The sequence below is a fragment of the Dendrobium catenatum genome, unplaced genomic scaffold (genome assembly GCF_001605985.2).
Source record: "Dendrobium catenatum unplaced genomic scaffold, ASM160598v2 fragScaff_scaffold_456, whole genome shotgun sequence".
In the NCBI taxonomy this organism is placed as follows: Eukaryota; Viridiplantae; Streptophyta; class Magnoliopsida; order Asparagales; family Orchidaceae; genus Dendrobium; species Dendrobium catenatum.
Genome location: NW_021318918.1, coordinates 697,818 through 717,287, shown reverse-complemented (window position 1 = coordinate 717,287; position 19,470 = coordinate 697,818). Strand labels below are relative to the sequence as shown.

The following is a 19,470-nucleotide window of genomic DNA, read 5'->3' as shown; positions in this document are numbered from 1 at the left end:
AAACAAACAAACTTGAACAAAATTTTAAATTCTCGATTCTTAAATAAACAAACTTGAACACTAATGCGTTCGGCTCATTTATGTTCACGAACAACATCATTTGAAGTTCGTGAACAAGCTCAACATTAAGCTCGATAAGAAGCTTGATTTGTGTTCGATTTTGAACTCGTGAATAAGCTAGATAAAAATAATTAATATTTGACTATAAAATGAATAAATATAAATAATCATTGCCTTTGTTACATAGACAATTGCTTTTATTATAAATGTGTTTGTTCATAGATATGTTCATAAACGTATTTGTTTGATAGTTAAAAAAATTCGTTAAATATGTTCGCGAAAACAAGCTCGATAAGCACTAAACGAACGAACATGAAATGAACATGAACCGAACATGAACACTCATTAATTTAAATGAACCAAACATGAACACAAACAATAAAGCTCGAACAAACATGAATAAAACTTGAACAAGCTGATATTAAATGAAGACAAACATGAACACTCACATACTCGGCTCGGCTCGGTTCGTTTGCAGCCTTAGCGTGTCTCAGTTGAATAGATTTATATTCCAAAAATTAGGCTGAAATCTGCATTCTTCTATTATGTTGTATAGTTTTATTCAGCATTGTCTTGTGTAGTTAAATAAATGAAATGAGTGTTTGCTAAAATCATATTAAAGAACTTTTCGTAAGTGCTAATTAGTTTTTTTTTTTTTTGACAAACGAAACCGGTGACACTGATATAAAAATAAAAAATAATATGAATGTTGTGTAACTTTAATAAAGTATCTTGATCTTAATTAACATGTAATTTATTAAAATAAGTGACTTATTAATAATATAAGAAAACCAAATTCCATAAAAGTGTTTTTATGAAGCTAGCTAAATCATTGTTCTAAAAAAAACTACTTTTCCGCTGTCATAAACTTTTTCTAATATTTGTTTTTCCAAAAAATATAAAATTGCTTCTATTGTTCACAATTGCAAAAGCATGAAGCAAAAATCTATGCCAAATGGAGCCTTATGGTTCGTTTGGGACAGCTTTCTTACTATTTTTAAAGCAACTTTTTAATACAAAAATTAAAATTTTTGTACTAAAAAGTTAATTTGAGAAGCAATAAGAAAACTGTCCCAAACAAAGACTTAGACTATGATATAGCACAAATTATTTGGATGCTTTTTGTAACTTATATTGGCAGTATAAATTGTTTAAATCTTGGTTGAGATTGTTTTGCTTCTATATTTTTGGCAGCTAGCTTGTCAAAGCTTACCTGAAGAGAAAAATTGCCAATCTGACTGCATCCCTTGAGAAGTTTCTGAATTATCTCAAGCTGCAGAGATACGAAGAAACCAAAAACATAAGAAACAGCCAGACATCAACAACGCAAATAATTTACAGAAGTACCTTGCTGCTCACTCTTTTTTAAACGCGCTAAAATGCAAGCATATGTAAATTTGCTAATGCTATAATAACTAGAATAAGGTATTTCTCTTAGATCTACACATATGGAGAAGTTCCCATATCAGAACTACATCTTAAAGCAAGTTTCAAATGCAAAAGCCACCCATCCGCATAAAAATACATTTCCCAATGGACATAAACGAATCATAATCTACAATGTAGAAGATAAAATATCTAAAACTAATCAGTTTTCAAAGCCAAATATTCATTAGAGAATCAGATCACTTCCACAAAGCATTCCAACAAATTCATAAATTTGCAAAGCATAGCGAATGCAATGGCATATTACCTGTGCATCGGGATCATCCAGTTTAGAGAGAACTTCACTAACAACATTATGGCAGACTGTGCAGGGATCATCATACTTTAGTTCATGAGCCAACGCCTTGTTCTCACAAAGATATACATTTTTACAAATATTTTCAGGTTGCAATTTAGCAATTTCCGCAAACAAAATGGATATGAAGTGGTCTACCAACGAAAGACACTGCCAAAAAAAAATTCATTTAAAATAGGAAAAATATAAGAAATCAATCTTCTAAAAAGCCACAAACATACTGAAAACTATGCTCTCAGTGAAAATTCTACAAAACATGTTATCTAACAGAACATGGAAGAGGTTAAGGGTTGTAGCATAGGTAGAGCATACCTGTTCTTCCAAGGAGTGCAGGTATGAGCAAACATGATAAAGAGTCTGGTTAATGGCCGTTCCATCTTTCTCAAAAAAGGATATGACTTTTGTGGTATAATCTTGACAAATTTCACATAATTTTTCATTCCTTGTAATAACAGCATTTGCATCTAAAAGTTTTGAGAAGTTTGTCAGTTTTAGTCATTACAGCTAAGTTGATTAAGAAAAGCATGTTAGATGGTAATGATTAGCTTATTGAATATAGCGAATACTGGCATATTATGAGACGGTAGAAATGGTTTGAAACTGACTGAAAGAACTATTTTTGAGCATAAATCATTAAGTTTCGAACAAAGCATCCACATTCTGTATTTACCATTTTTTCAAATACAGTTAAAATCATTAAAATGCATGCATACAAGTTTAGAGCATTTATTATTAGGCTTATCAACATTTGACACGACCTGAAAACCCGACCCGAGAAATTCGGGTTAGGGTCAACCCGAACCCGAAACGGGTCGGGTTGGGGTTTTGTTTTTTGACCCATATGCCATTTCGGGTCGGGTTCAGGTCAACCCAGGTAACCCGAAAATGACCCGTTTCGACCCGTTTTCATAATTACAATTTTACCCTCCTTAGGGCATTTAACTAGCCTAATAACCGAGAGTACGTTCGCCGTTCGTGACTTCGTCTCTCTTCGAGCGAGAAAACCCTAACCTAGGGCTAGTCGATTTCACTGAGATTTCCTCCTCTGCGGCTCTTTGATTCTTGGGCATCGACTCATCGGCTCATCGCCTCATTGGTTTGATTTTTTGGTTAACTTTCTTTTGGTTATCTACTTATCTTTCGGTTATCTTTGAAGTCAAGTAATGAGTGTTGCAATTTTTTTTTGATTTTTTGTTATTGAGGCACTGCTACTGCTAGAGAGTAGAGACTAGAGTGATTTTTTTTTGAGTTATTTGCTTCTTCGATTCTTCCTTCCAATTTGAAGTTGCTGTGGCTTTGAAATACCGATTAGGGCTTCACATTTTATGCTTTTATCTGTTTAGTTTTTTACGAATTTTTATCTTAAGATGCAGTTAATTAGTTTATTATGAAATCATAAACAGATTTTTGTTGAAATTCGGCTTAGGGTTTTAAAAATTGAAGTTCCGACTTTTTGTTAGTAGTTGGCTTGGCTTTCTTTGATTACATGTTATGGCAAATTGAAATTGGCAATATCTATTATTCATTTATTCTGCTTGGCTGCTTGCCGACTTAGTGACTTCACTGACTTGTTGTGGCCTGTGGGTTGTCGGCCTTGTGGTTGTTATCACTTATCAGTGTATCGTTAAGTGTGTAATGTTAATTTGTTATGACTCAAGAGTCAAGACCAAAATTTATTTGGTTGTTTGGTTTCGGGTGACCTGCTGGTTTGCTGGTGTATGTGCACTTCAGCACTCATGCAGAATGTGCTGCTTCATTACTTCTTTAGAATTCAGTTCTTCTGAAAAACTGGTTGTGTTTTTTCGGGTATCCTCCTAGTCAGCTGGTGTACCGTGCATGTGCTGCCAGCTGCTTCATTCCTTCTTCAGTTCTTCTGGTTTTGTTGTTTCGTGTATCCTGCTGGTTCTTTTGAATGCTGATTCATTTGATTTGTGTTGTTTCGTATATCCTGTTGCTTCTTATGATTCATTTGATCAAACATTAAATATTATTTGTTGTTGTTTAGAAGTGATGAAGCGATGATGATCAACCTTCTCAAATTACAGTGGGAATAGTTTCAGAATAAATGTTATTACAACCAGGAGACATTTGTAATTTTGTATTCTAAGTCAAATGAGTAGATACTACATATATAAATGAATAGATACTAACTTAATGCAAAATACAATTCGTCTCCTTGGATGGTAATATGCTAATGTTAATTGAACATACACCTCATACGGTGATTAAAGATTTGGAAGGTTTAATCTGAGCAATGAGCATCATATATAACTTGTTTATTTCTCAGAATACAGTTCTTCCTTGTTCTGTGAATACAGGTCGTGTGCCTGAAGACTTGAAGTTGAGCCGTGCTTATTGTTTGAGCAAGGGAGCCGTGCTTATTAGTTTTTGTTGATTTGTAATTTGTAAATGATATGTAATTTATTGATTTGTAATTTGTAATTGTAAATGATATGTAAAATTTAAATGTTTTTGTTGTACATTTTAAAAAATTGTTTAACAATTCATTGAAGGGTGTATATTTTTATTTGTAATTAAATACAAAAACTAATTTTAATTTTTTTGGGTCAAACGGGTCGGGTTCGGGTTCAGCATACTGATCCGTTTCGAAAAACGGGTCGAGTTCGGGTTGACCCGTATGTACCCGGGTCAGTTTCGGGTTGAACCCGAACCCGACCTATGACCTGATTTTGACAGGCCTATTTATTATGTGGAACCATTTCATTTTCTTTATTCCATTCGGTCCTTTATAGCTTTGCTGTATACACGGCAACGACCTCAAGGGTATACAAAAAGTATTAAAAAAAATAAGTAGAAAAATTAATATCATTCATCAGGCAAAAAAGCACAATCAACTGATGTTTTATATCAACCAATCCCAACATGAACATGCTATGATTTAAAAGATACATCATATTAGCAGTTTAATCACTGACATTGGCCTTTAACTGAACTCTAGAAGCTTTGCATTTAGCGCAACAAATAAAATATTTGAAAATTCACTTTTCATGCAATCATATAAAAGCTAAGCATGAAAACGACTGTTAGAACACGACTGTTAGGGAGACAAACGAGAATTCTCCATAGCTCATGTGAAATGTGTGAAAATAAAGAAAATGTACCAATGGAAGTTTGAAATAACTTATCAAGCTTCTTAACTTACCCATTATGTTTAGGTTCTCTATATTTTTGGCATTGCTGTAACTACTATAGGCAATGACCATGACACCGAGCAAAACAAAAGCCGCTTTGGAGACCATCATGCACGCCTGCCATTCAGAACATCAACTAAAATGTTTATTCAAATTGGCAAAACTATCTTCATTGGTTTCAGTTTGTAAGGAACTTCATCGACATTAATTCAGCAAGGATAATAAACAGTTCAGTAGTATAATGTAAGCATGCATAGCTAATTATAGCCAAAAATATCTATTAAAAGATAAGCCATACCAACAAATCAGATTGTGTTAAATGATAACCATGTGAAGCTAGAATTTCTACTAGATAAAATCTTTAGAAGATATAATTCAATCTATCTCCTCTTTTAAATACAAATCTTTAACTAGTTAGTTATATCTAATAATAATTAAAGGAATTTATGCAAAATTTGAGCAAGATTTGGGAACTGTTAAAGCTATCAGCGAGTTAAATCCTTTGTTCTCCTCTTTTGCATAAATATACTGCTTGACAATGGGATTTAGGTAGGTTTTAAGCTAAATAGATACAGGATTTGTGCTGAATTTGATGTGTTAGCTGCACTAAATGTATCCAGCACCTGCAAACAAGACAATAGAACAGAACAAACAAAATGAAAACAAGGTTTTCTGAGAATTGAATTATATCTATCTCCTCTTTTCTTCTCTGCTTTTCTTATATATCAGTATGTCTCCCACCTTTTCTAAGTCTGCTAAAGACAAGTAAAAAGCCAACATATGCTATTTTAGCTAAAAGACAAAAAAAAAGGGTTACCGGGTGGTCGAAACTAAATAGACTAGGTAGTGGTAGTGGATGCTATGGTTGTTGGTTGAGCCCGGCTTAAGAGATGCATTGCATCAGGTCTCCCCTGCCATTGAAGGACTCACAGTACTACTGTTGATTGTGGCGAGTTCATGTGGCTGCTGGTAAGCATGAATGTCAGCCACATTAAAAGTGGAAGATGTATGAATGCATGGCGGCAAATCGACGACATAGGCATTATCATTTATGCGTTTGGAAATATAAACAAGCCTCAATTTGCGTGGGCTAATTTGCGAATACGAACCATCACAAGTAGGGGTGTCAAAAGTTGTCACGTCCCGAAACCTGACCCGGACCAGACCAGAAAAAATCCGGGTTTGGGTCAACCCATTTGTAAAACGGGTCGTCCGGGTTCGAGTTGACCCGAAAACCCGAGGGTTGACCCAGCTAGCCCGACTAACTCGCATCGTGACCCTCTTCTCCGCCTAGCCGAGTCGCCACGGACCGCATGTCAGCACCTGCGGCCTCGCAGGACACTGGTTGCGTTCGCCAACCCACGTGAGTACGACTGCACCCCAGCCTCCTATGGTAGGACCTGCCTCCGCCAATCAACCCACCAGGCCCAGGCGCTAGGCCGCCTCAGTTTGTTAGTCCGACAACAATTAGGCCCTACACGCTCAGCCTCGAACTCGCCTCGCCTAGGCCCTATGCGCTCAGCCCAGTTTCCATTCACATTCGCCCACAACGCGTTGACGCTCAACTACCCAAGCCCTAGATGACACGACTCAGCAACTACACTCGTGGGTTTGCTGATCGGGTCGGGTCAATGTGTGCAGAATATAACATTCCTTTGAGAACTGATGGCCTGGTGAGGGGCTAGCAATAACTTCTCCATGACACAAATGACAGCATCTCCTTCATTCGCTTCCAATTCTTCGATATCTGCATCGGAGTCTTTATTACTTAGATCTTCTGTGTTTTCATTCTCCCCTTCCACAAGCTGAATCCTCGGCTGCGTCAGACATTCGTGGGATTTATGACCCGATTAAAAACACCTGAAGCATTTGTAAGTGGCAACTTTATAATAAGGATTATCCTTTCCCACAAGATGGGTTTTAGCAAGATTGGGATCGGGCGTTGAAGAATTAACCGGTCCTAGCACTGTGGGAATTTATTGTTGTTTATGGGTTGCTGGTGCAGCTCTTTACTCACTAGATTGATCAGTAATGTGTCGATGGCTCGAATAACTATGAAGTGTCAAGTTGCTTGCATTTCGGCCTTCAAAGTGAAATTGACAGCTTGAGAAAGTGACCACACTGAGTTTAATTCTAATTTATCTTGTAAGGTGTCTTTCAAGCCACCAATATATCGGACCACCAACTGATTCTCTGACTCATTGAGATTATTCAGCGCGTTTAGGCAGTAAAATTCTTTAGTATGATCGGCAACATTGTAGTGTCCATGCACACAATGTTGATATTGCATGTACAACATATGCTCATAGTCCGCATGAAGATAATGGCCCCTTAGCGACTGTCTCATATGAAACCAGCAGCGGACATACCCCCTACCTTTCCTCAACCAAGTTTATAGCAAATGTTGCCACCAAGCACTAGCTGCCCCCTTCAACCGATAGGCGATGTATTTAACTTTTTTTCTCAACAGGAATTTCCATGTACTCAAAAAAGGATCCAACCGCCCTTTTCCAATCAAGGAAGTCTTCTAGGTGCAGTTTGCCATTGAAAAAGGGAATGTCGAGTTTAATATGAAACTCCACAATCGGCCTCTGATGGTGCTTAACCGAATACCTTTGTATATTATGTAATGCAACTCCCTCTTGATCGGAATCGGAATATACGGCATGCCCCGGAGGTGCTACCTCTTCCTCAGATTCAACCAAGTCAGGAACACACTCGGTCCGTCGCCATCCTAAGTCGTGTTCGAGCGGGTTGCCATAAATAGGTGGGGTGTGAGTTGGTGCTGCTCAGCGCTCCATTGGATTCATCATCCCCCGATCTCTGTTGGCTTGCATCTCATGGCGAAATTTGATGGTGAACCGATTGAAATTGGCGGAGAGATCGTCCAATTGTTGCATCATTCTGGTATGTACCCTGCAAAGGGCCTCTAAGCTCCGGTCATCGCCAAGAGAGTTTCAAGGATTTCCATCTGCCATTGTATCCTTTGCCAGGAAGACTGCTTTGATACCAACTTGTTGTGTTAGCTGCACCAAATGTATCCAGCACATGCAAACAAGACAATAGAACAAAACAAACAAAACGAAAACAAGGTTTTCTGAGAATTGTATTACATCTATCTCCTCTTTTCTTCTCTGTTTTTCTTATATATCAGTCTGCTAAAGACAAGTGAAAAGCCAACATATGCTATTTTAGCTAAAAGACAAAAAAAAAGGGAGTTACGGGGTGGTGGAGACTAAATAGACTAGGTAGTGGTAGTGGATGCTATGGTTGTTGGTTGAGCCCGGCTTAAGAGATGCTCTGCGTCAGAATTTGAATAGGATTTATGATAAATCATGTTAATCAGGATTTAAGGGAACTGTTAAAGCTCACAGCAAATTAAATTCTCAGTTTTCTTCTTTCTGCCGTGAGCCCTTAGGGCCGAAGAAAACGCGCGAAGTGAAGAGAGATAGCTATCTTTGCAATCGACTGAGCTACCTTCTCTACTTCCGATCCGACAGGCAGGTGGCGTCGTCGAAGAAGGCTTCGAGTTCGGCAGGGGCTGGGAGATTCGGCGGTTTGCAGAGGAGGGAGGGTCGGCTAGGAAACTGGAAGCTAGAGTTGCTTGCGGGTGCGAGCGGGTTGCAGTCGGCGGGTGAGGTAGGGTAGAACCCTAAACCCTAAACCAAGCAGTTCACCCCATGCATTTATTTCCTTTCCGCTGGTTTATCAATCAATATTCCCTGCTTCCTATTCAACACCCTGGGGACTCCCATCATTTGGAAATGCCTTCTATTAGGCCATAGTTTCACAATCAGAATCTGATGTGCAGGAAACACCCAAAATTCGGAGGGATACAAAACATAATCATGCAAATGAAAAACACCCACAAAAGCAGAACAGAAATCCATGGAGTAGTAAGGATCAAGAAGAAAGTAGTCTCTACTCGCTAGCAAATGAATCTAAATCAAACTGAACAAACACGAATTATTACCGGAGAATACCGATCCAACAATTAGGTTTCTGCTTTATTTCGCCCAAATCTGCCCAACTGCTATTCCGACATCTCTTCGTTCGATTATAACGGAGAAGAAAAGGAGAGCAGAATACGATGCTGCAGCTGTCTTACGTTGATGGGTATCGGGGACCGCATTTATGGAAAGGAAAAATATGTTAATCGTGTTAGCTAGGGTGAATTTGTTTGCTCTAATTTTTAAATAAATAATAAAAAATATTAAATCAACGTCAAACCCTTGTCCTACTAAGTGGGGTTAAAAATATATTTTTTTATTGTATCCTATTACATATTAAATTCTCATTTAAATTTAATAAAGAAATAGAATTTTTAATATTTTCCAATCAAGTCTTTTTAAGTCTATCTCTATCTTTCTTAATATGTCAAATATAATACATCTATTTTCCTAAAAGGATCATCGGAAGGCTGCTGTTTTATGTGACCAAATCATCTAAGGCGACTCTCTCTAATCTTATCACTCCAACCTTTTCACGTATATGCTCATTTCGTATCCTATCTCTAAGGGTAAAGTCACTTATCCACTTGAGCATCCTCATCTCTGCAACACTTAACTTAGTATTAAACCTATCAATATCGGACCCGACCCGAGCCCGACACGAAAATTTCGGGTTTGAGTTGACCCGAACCCGAAGTGGGTCGGGTTCAGGTTGACCCGGGAACCCGGGAATGAGGCTCTGACCGGCCCTGCCCGCCAGCCCCGCTACCCCGGCTGCCCCATGCACGTCTGCCCGGCATTGTCCGGCGTGACCTATAGTTGCGTCCTGAGAGCGCGGGTCGATCGCTTTCGTCAGTTGAACTGTGAGCGTAGGATTGGTGTGGGTGTTCGTCGTACGCTGCCCGCACGAGCTCCCGAGCTCTATCGTCCTGCTCTGAAGCAATTGTGCGCGCCGATCGAGTTCTTTCGCTGGCGTCGGGTTACGCGTCCGCCACCTGTTTTCTGCCGGCTTCCGTTGCCACCGTGGCCTGGTTGGCACAATGTTCGTGCTTGACGCCATTGTGAGTCGGGTCGGGTTGACTCGACCCGTAGTGGGTCTGGTTCGGTCAGAAATCGACCCGTTTTTATAAAACGGGTCGGTTGACCCGAACTGATAATGTCAGGGTCTGTTTCAGGTTTGAACGCCGAAACCTAGACCCGTGACACAGAAATTGACATGTCTACTTAATAGTATTATGCTTCTCTTTTAATGGCCAACATTCGACGCCATAAAGCATTGCAGGTCTATCCAACCTCTTATAGAATTTTACCCTTAAGAGTTTAAGGGAACTTTTTACACAAAACTAAGATCGCATCATTCCTCCAATTCAAAATCCATCCAATTTGAATTTTGCCTGATTAAATATCGCTACTATTTGTACCATCATCTTTTGAACATAGATTTAGCATCTAAAGGCGTAGTACTCTTAGGAATGAAGTTGGTTTTCCCAATTTAATATTAAATATTTTTAATAAATTTTATATATAATGTAATATTTATTATTATTTAATAATAAATTTATATTTAAATATTATGAATAATTTTATTTAGTTTTAATGAGAAAAAGAAGAAATAATTTTAATTTTTGAAAATAGTATTAAAAGTTATTATGTATGTTAAGGGAGCAGTTTGAATTAAATATTATATTATAACATTTACTACTTTAGTTCATTATTTAAATATTTTGAGATGAATTACTGGAATAACATTAATTACCAAAATCCGTCATAAATTGGGAATGATTACATACAAATGCACTTGTCAACTTTCTTTCACAGCTGCCAACGGCCATACAGACCATTATTCATGTTAAATGCAATCATTAAAATAAAAACTATTGCATTTGATTACATAATCTAAAATAACTTATAATAATTGTTCCGTCCTTGGATGATATTCGCGGACGTGAAGATTTGAAATATATGAATTTAACGTCTTAGTGCATTGTACGAACGTATCCAAGCACACAAACAGATTAAAGATGGGGGAGTGAAACATTCAATAGAGGACGACCTGAGAGTTTTGTACGTGGAAAACGCTCCCTGGAAAGGGAGAAGAACCACTGGGGTCCGGCCCAGTTTGAATGAGATCCGGATTATAAGTATCGTTGTTGTCCGTGTACAAGAATGAGCGCATCTTCCGTTGGGAGAAGGCCTTGGATTGAGATGGGTATACGCAAATGTACATCTACAATTGCAATTAACCATAGTAGGATGATTACATATATACATTTGTTTGGGTGCTCGAGAGACGAGGTCGGACTAGGAACGGGAGGTCAAAGAAGACATGTCTGTTGGATGGAGTCGAGGTGGGACCAATGTAAGGCCGACGAAATATGCCTGAAGGCCCCGTAGTCCAGTAGGGGAGACTGGGAGGTTCTCGAAAGACCGTGTGCGGTGATAGGATGAGTCGGGGATGGCACCAGTAGTAGGCGCAGAAGCGGTTAGAGGGATGTTGTCGTAGGGGGTTACTTTTTGGTAGAATAGAACTACTATTGTGGACGTCGCAGGTGAGGTGGGCCCCAGCAGTGAAAGTCCAAGCCTCAGGTGGTGGTTCCGACTAAGCTCAAGACGAGTTCAGGATGGTAGTGCTAGACGGAGGAGAGGGCCTTTTGGGCGAGGGGAAGATGAGGGCCTCTGTAGCGACGCGAGGTGGAGGCTCATCAAAGTGAAAGGCCTCTCACAGGTGTGTGGAGGGCCTTTTTTTGAAACCCGAAATTGTGAAGGACCTCAATGCGTGATGTGTTGAGGTGCTTAGGACAATATTGAAAATGTGAAGGCCTGCTTATGTGAATGTTCTGGTGAAGGAACGCGGAGTTGATGGCAGCGAAAAACAGAGTAAATTGTCGGCATAACCCCCCTATCTGGTGATAGGATAATGTCTGACGAGACAAGGGGCCTCTGGCAAAGGTAAGAGGCCTCTAGCAGGGTGAAGACCTGCTAAGTAAAAAGTGAGGGCCACTAGGAAGGTTAGGCGCCTTCTAACGAAGTGTGAGGGTTTTCTGGAGGGGAGGGCCATCAGATGAGACGTCAGGCTGAATAGTCGGGTGCCTTGAGCAGACGTTTGGCCTGAATGTCAAGACCTGTCAGTATTCCGTCGGGCATGAACGTCGGGCCTGCAATGTCAGGGCTTCAAGTAGCCAATGGTCGGACACTGAACGTCGAGCCTTGAAGATGGTTGGTTTGTCGGGTGGGCGAAACTACCGAGCGGTGGTTCGGTGAAGGCCAGCTTCCGCGGGCCGGCGTGGTCCAGCGAGGCTCCTGCGATGGTCCAGCAGTGGTCGAGGAGGAGCTTCTATCCTATCTCTTCCTTCTCCTCTTCCTTCTCGTTCTTTGGCTTGGACCCCTGTTGTGAAGAATGAGGGCTCTATTATAGATTTTCTGGAGTGGCAAATGTTCAGTAAATAGGCGTGAGATCAGGGGAGAATAGGAAGTAGGTTGAATGGAACGGGCCGATTGAAATCCTACGATCAAGCACCGTTTGTTGGTCGATTTTTAGGGCTTTAAGTTGATGTCGGAATTCAGTGATTTTGGCGCTCGTGGATTGTATCCAAATCGAAGCCATTCGTATCGAGTATAGCTCGTCAAAAATCAAGAGTCCGTTTGTAACGTCATAATTGCGGTTTGAACCTTCCAACAGCGCTTCGGGTCCATGATTCGGACCCATTTGGGCTCGGATCGAGTTGAATTTGGTGTCGTTGGGTTCGTATTTCCGAGACGCTCAGTTCGACTGTAAGTTTGCTGAAATCAAAGTTCGGATGGTCTCTGAATTAATTTTAAAAGTTTTCAATTTGGGTTTTGCCTCAAGATTTGTGCCCGATCAATATAATTTCATGATGACGTATCAAATATAATATTTATTTATATTATATTTAAGATTGAGATTTATTTATTTATTTCGAACGGGTATCTACCCGCTGTCATCTTCTTAGAAGGGGTGTAACAATGTAAATAATTTTTTGGCGAGCCTACTAACAATCATCCCACAGGTGCATGACCCGCAATTATTTTCTCCCCACTTAAGGGGTCGCGCCGCATTAGAGGGGATTTGAACATGGGTTGGGGGTTCCCAACCATGCTCGCTGATGCAGAGCATCTTAGTTAAATTGTTCCTTAGACATATGTTAATTAGTTTGTTATAAGTTTCTAGAACTTTCTAAGTTTCTCTAGGTGCCTTTTGATAGCTTATAAATATAATAGTTGTATGAAGGAATTAGGAATGAATTAGTATTTTTGGAATTTGAAACAGTTTTCACTGTTTTTGATCTCCAAGAGCTATTTAGCTCTTCTTCATCTCACTACTCCATGTTTCTCCCCACATCAGACGGTATCAGAGCCAAGTTTGGCCCTTGACATCGATTAGGGCACCGGGCTGCTACATCATCCCTTGACGTTGATCGGAGTTTTGGATGCTTGGGGAAGGCCATGTATGAAGCTAGGCTGTCGACGACGTTCAAAGTCTCCACCAGCCGACAACCATACTGACGAATCTACACATCCCCCCTTGGCAACCATACCAATGATTTCATCTCATGACAACCATCCCAAAATGAATCCATCGATGGCAACCATACCGTTAGACACCTCCACATGCGATCCACCCGTACGTGACCTTGACCGCGTTCCTCGCAATCGAATCGCAACATCGACCGACGATATGTGCCCGTGCTTGTCCAATTCGTGTGAACGACTACGTTGGTGTCCGCGATGCTCGCGACAACAGGCATCCACTCCAATCCGGCTATCAGCGAGCTCCTCTGCCTCCAATCCACTTCCACACATTCCACCGCAACCTCCTTTGTAACAATTCAATAGACGCTCTCGTCCTCCTCCTCGTCTGCCGCAACACAATCACCTGCCCTCTCTGCCAACTTCTCATCTGATTCCCTCTTCACCACTCTGTCCAGATTCAACAAGCTTCCCCTCTCTGCAGACAGTCCACTCCGCCGCCATCCTGGAGCTCGGATTCATGTGAGATCCTTGATCTTAGCCCTCATTTGAATGAGGTTAAGGCCACCATCCTCCATCTCCCTAAGGGGTGAAGCCGCAAGTGCACAAAGAGAGGCCATAGCTTTATGGGAGCGTGGTTTTTCTTTAATTTTTGCTTTAAGCCTTTGCTTTATGAGAAATCCAAGGTGAAGATCATCCATGATGAAAGTGGGTTTTCCGATTTTGATAAATCTGATCTGAGGGTTGCTATTTTTTTGGTTCAGTATGACATGGAGAAAATATACATGTGGGTCTTCTATACATGTTGGTCTTCAAGGAAAGTCTTGACAACGCGCTAGGAAAGATGCAGCTTCGGAGCTATATGAATTGGCACCTCTCGTCTTGGCGAATCCCAGTCCCCTTTCAGTGTTGAAAAGGGGTTCGTTCGATCCCACCGGATGCAGCACAAGCATTACAATGGATTGTCAAACCCTCAATGTATCCATGAGATTGAGGTTTTTTTCCCAATTTGACTGGTGTTCCAGAGGACGATCGGAAGAAGTGGATGAAACTTACCTGGAGGGATATGAATTTTTCCATACTGCCTGAAGCTTGTGACTTTGGGTCATGGAGAAATCTTCCTGTTGTAGATATTGAGCACGATAGACCTACCCCTCTATTGAGGCAGGGCCCTTCTATAATACTAAATGTTTCAGGGTTGAACCTATTGAATCATAATCATGATTCTGATGTGATGGACCTGTCTCAAATCCAACTCAAACCGCCCCCTGCTTAGTTTTTTTTTTTTCTTTCGTATCGGAGGAGAATGATATAGGAACATCTTAGTTAAAATACTCCTTAGGGATAAATGTTTTAGTTTGTAAGATGTTTCTAGAACTTTCTAGGTTTATCTAGGTTTGTTTGCTTGATTAGTATAAATAGAATGGTTATAAGGAGAGATGATATATGAATATTTTTGGAATTATAACAGTTTTGGCTATTTCTGTTCTCCTATAGCTGTTTTGCTCTTCTTCATCATGCTTCTTTAGTGATTCTCCCCACATCATTCGCCCACCAATCCAGCTAAGCCCCGTGGGGTAATTCAGTTTTTTTTTAAAATGTGTATATTTATATTATATTTTATTTAAAAATCCTATCATTATTATCAGGCCACCTCTCCATTTCCAATAAGGACCATGAGAAATTTTATAACTCTTAAATTTACATCCAGATAAATAAAATAATAATAACAACAACAACAATAACAACAATATCAAGATTTTTTCCAACTATGTGAGATCGACTATAGGTATTCTTTTTCTTCATTGTGTCCTGTTAAGAGTTAATTTCTCATTTAAATTTAATTAAAAAGTTTTTTTTAATTGAATTAAAAAAAGATAATTTTGAATATTTTCCAGCCAAGTCTTTTTTGACCTACATATATCTTTTTTATAAGCGAAATATAATACATCTACTCTTCTAATTGGATGATCAGAAAGTCAAAATTTTATGTGACCAGACCATCTAAAGTGACTCTCTCTAGTCTCATGTGTCATTCGAATTACTCCAACTTTTTTAAGTATATACTTGTTCATATTTTATCTATATGATTAATGTGATATTTAATATCAACTGTAATATTAATTTGAGCATAAATCTAAAGGCAATGACAGTCAACCAAATTCGCTAGATTGAATTTATGGAGTTTTTGGCCAGCAACTTTTCGAGTGTAAAATAAAACAAATATAAGAGTTTTTTAAAAAATAACTATTTGAATACTTGCATTTCAAATATAAAATATTTTTAAAGTGATTTTAAAATTTATCATATTATTTATTTTAAATACACAGGCACACAGCATATGTGAAAAATGATATACTACTTTCAACTATGCAGTCTGCATATCATAAAAAAATTCATATAAATGATCAATCAAACAACTCAAATATATTTTTAAATTACTAACATTATAAATTTAGAAAAAAAAATTATATAAAACCAATCAATTTATAAATTTCTTAAAATACAAACATTTAAATCTTTCAATCAAACAATCTCCAACAGTTTAATTAATGGGCAAATATAATAATATAAAAAAAATAAAAAAGATTCGTCGACAGCAGGGTTCGAACCTGCGCGGGCGTAGCCCAACAGATTTCAAGTCTGTCTCCTTAACCACTCGGACATATCGACAATTCTGCTAATCTGTGACAATTAAATTATTTATAAAAAGTTAACTGACTTACTTCTCGTCCCGCTGTTGGGAACTGCACTGTAAATCTGACAAATTAAATTCTATTTTTTTAAAATTAACAAATTAAATTAATTTAGTAACTTATGTTTTAGTAAAATTAATAAATTAAACTAATATATTAAACCAGTAAATTATATTTTTATAAAATTAATAAATTAAATTAGTAAATTATATTTTACTCAAATTTATAAATAAAACTAGTAAATTTTATTATAACAAAATTAATCAATTAAAGGAAACAACATGTCTTTTAAAGGACTTGCCTTCTAATTTATTAATTTAATTAATTTAACTATAAATTGAACTCTAATATAAAATTGGGAATCGAAATAATTTAGGCAAAATTAAATTATATAGATTTAGTAGTTAAGAAAGGTTACAACTTGCCTTGGCGCCGCGGGAGCCATACCTGTCCCACATATGTCAGAATGCATACTTCCAACCAGCTCCCGACCCGCAATTGACCCATTCCTCTCACACCCCAACCAGGCCCATACATATGAGATCAGGACCCGACCCACCACATCTGCGCCTGAACGTAAACTCACGACTAGCTAGGCCCTTTGCTCTGCCACATGATTTTGTTCCGTCAGAGTCCGTCATTGGGTTAACAAACGAATGACATCATATCAAAATTTTTATTTTTTGTACATCATTTTAAAAATTAATCGGTATTTTTATTGCTTTGCTTTCAACTCCTAATTACTTTTCACATTACTTTTTTTTTGGGGTACTTTTTGAGCAGTTATATTCATAGTAGTTTTTAAGAAGTTGCTCATTCTACAATAGCTTTATAATTATTTTATAAAAGTTTACCAAGACAACAAATTATTTTCGAATAGGTTTCATTTAAGATAATTTTTGTACTATTTTTTAAAACAAATTCTTAGTAAAAAGTTTTCTTAAATTAGAAATTTTTTACTAGAAAAATTATTTTAGAAAGCAGTAAGAAAGTTGTTCCAAATAATGCCTTAGTAACATGAGAAAAAAATTTGTTGACAATATTCTAAATAAAATTTAGTCAAATTTTTTTAATTTATTTTAAATTGTGTGAAAAAATTATTAATTTTGCCTTTTCAGAAACTTCCATAAAGATAAGGTGTTTTTTACTTTCAAATTTTTTAAATTTATTTTAAATTGTGGGAAAAATTAATTAATTTTGCATTACATCTAATTTAAAACAAGTTCTATAATTTTCAGGCTTATTATAATTTAAATTAAAATTTTTCCAATTGCATGCATTCAAATTTCACATAAATATTTTAATCTTAAAAATTCATAGCAATGTCATAATGAAACACATAAAATCTATTTTGATGGAAGGGGTGATATTTATAGATAAAGGAATATATAAATATAAAAAGTCTTTTTTTTTTTGGAAAAATAAGGGCAAAACAAGTTCAATTTTATTTCAAAAATATTTACAAAAAGTTACAATAGTTTTATAAGAAAAAACAAAGAAAAACTTACAAAATTAAAGAAAGAAAAAAATAAATAAAAGAAAGGCTAAAGCCAACTAAACAAAAGCTCCTCATAAAAGGTGAAATTTTAATAAAGATTAGAAAGCTAATCTTAAATAAAAAGAAGGATAAAAAAAATAAACAAAGAATAAAATGCTTTAGCTATCAAACAAGAACGACTCCCAGCTCCAAAGGATCCACCAACAGGATGACTGCTCCAGACCCAAAGAAAAGCTCCTGCAACAAAACCGCTCTCCGCTAACAAAAGAACTAGCCAAGACCAAGAAATCACTAGGCCAACCTCCAATTAACCAAGCTCTTACACAGAACAACCACCTGCCCAAAAACAAATTCATAAACAAAAAAGCAAACATTCAAAACTAAAAAGCCAACTCCCAGCAACTGCCAAAAATAGGCTAAACACCGAGCCAAATTAACAAAAGCTCAAAGAACAAGCCAACTCCAAGCAAACACCAGCACAACCTCCAGCCAACCCGGCAACCAGCAAGAACAACAACCTAGCTACCACTAGAAACAGGCAAAACACCGAGCTAAACTAATAGAAGCTCCAAACATAAAAAACCCCAACACAAAAACTATCAGAAAAACAAGAACAAGCCAGCAAAATAAAAAAGACTCATGTCCAACATCATTGTCAAAGATAAAAACAGAAAACATAAGTAAGAAAATCGAACCCAAACTAGCCAAAATCAGAAACCTAATGAATGAACTAAATGCTCAAATTTGTACCCCAATTAGAAACTTTAGCCTTAATAGCAATTTTAATACTCTTACAAAGAGAGATGGAACAACAAAATTTACCATCAAACTTCCTGCAATTCATTTTTTCTAGATGAAATCAGCAGTACATCGAGTAGAAAGAAGAAACAAATATTTAGCATATAAAAACCAATCCAAATCCCAAATAAATTCTATGATTTGAACAAGATTAGGTCTAAGCATAAAAAAACTTAACCCAGGTACAATATTAAGTATAATTATATATGAAAAATCACATTAAAAAAATAAATGATTATGACTTTCATCAATTTTAGAACAAATGATACAAGATAAAGGAACAAGTACATTCCTTTTATCCAATAAATCAGCTGTTTTCAACCCATTTAAAATACACATCCAAAAATAGCAAGAAAATCTCACAACATACCTCTTATGCCAAATATAAGAGAACCAATCCAATCTAGCAAAGTTATTATAAAGAGAATTATAAAACATCTTAAAAGAAAGATACATCATCCCATCCCATGAAACATTAGAAATAGCTTGATACTAAATAGAAAGTGCTGAAATATTCAAACCAATATTTATGGGAACATAAAAAGGAATATTCCAAGCAGAATTACTAATCCATTCACCAATAGATACTTTGACCAAATTTTCTAGATTTGCCATGTTAAAATCTTGAAGAACTTTCCCATTTAATCATGGATCCCAATATAAACATAAAGCACTATTAGACGTAATGTTAAATGAAGTATTACCTTGAATAGCTCTAGCAGCAACACAAATATCTTTTCAAATCTTAGAATCTTTTTAGAATAAGGCTTTCAACAAGAAATATATTTACTCTTAAACCAAGAAGCTAAAAGGCCATTATAATTAAGAATACGCTAAATAAGAGAACAATTATAAGCGTAAGAGAGAGCAACAAGACCCGGAATACTAAGTCCCCCTACTTTTTTAGGCTTATAAATCTCTTTCCAAGCAATTATATGAATTTTCTTAACTGAAACTTCTCCATGAAAAAGAAAATTAGAACTGACATTCTTAATAAATTTAAAATAACTTTTTAAGTATAGAAATATCTCTAATCCAATAAGCAATAATATTAGAGATAAAAAAAATAATAAATTGCACTCTACTA

General features: G+C 37.2%; 1 protein-coding gene, 1 non-coding gene and 1 pseudogene across 2 annotated transcripts in view; 1 reads left to right on the top strand and 2 right to left on the bottom strand.

The window, feature by feature from the left end:
- LOC110116106 (proactivator polypeptide-like 1) overlaps positions 1-9,082 on the bottom strand; it is a 15,524-nt gene extending 6,442 nt beyond the window's left edge. The window contains exons 1-5 of the mRNA XM_020849580.2: positions 8,927-9,082; positions 4,965-5,070; positions 2,114-2,265; positions 1,754-1,951; positions 1,274-1,333 (exon numbers count right to left, since the gene is read on the bottom strand). Of these exons, the coding sequence (XP_020705239.1) occupies positions 1,274-1,333; positions 1,754-1,951; positions 2,114-2,265; positions 4,965-5,064 (510 nt within the window). The 5' untranslated portion in view covers positions 5,065-5,070; positions 8,927-9,082. The remainder of the gene's footprint in view (positions 1-1,273; positions 1,334-1,753; positions 1,952-2,113; positions 2,266-4,964; positions 5,071-8,926) is intronic.
- Positions 9,083-13,761: 4,679 nt separating this feature from the next.
- On the top strand, positions 13,762-14,667 carry LOC114579517 (annotated as a pseudogene).
- Positions 14,668-15,982: 1,315 nt separating this feature from the next.
- Positions 15,983-16,064, bottom strand: TRNAS-UGA. Its single transcript has one exon. It is a non-coding gene; the product is annotated as a tRNA-Ser (tRNA).
- Between the last annotated feature and the right edge of the window lie 3,406 nt (positions 16,065-19,470).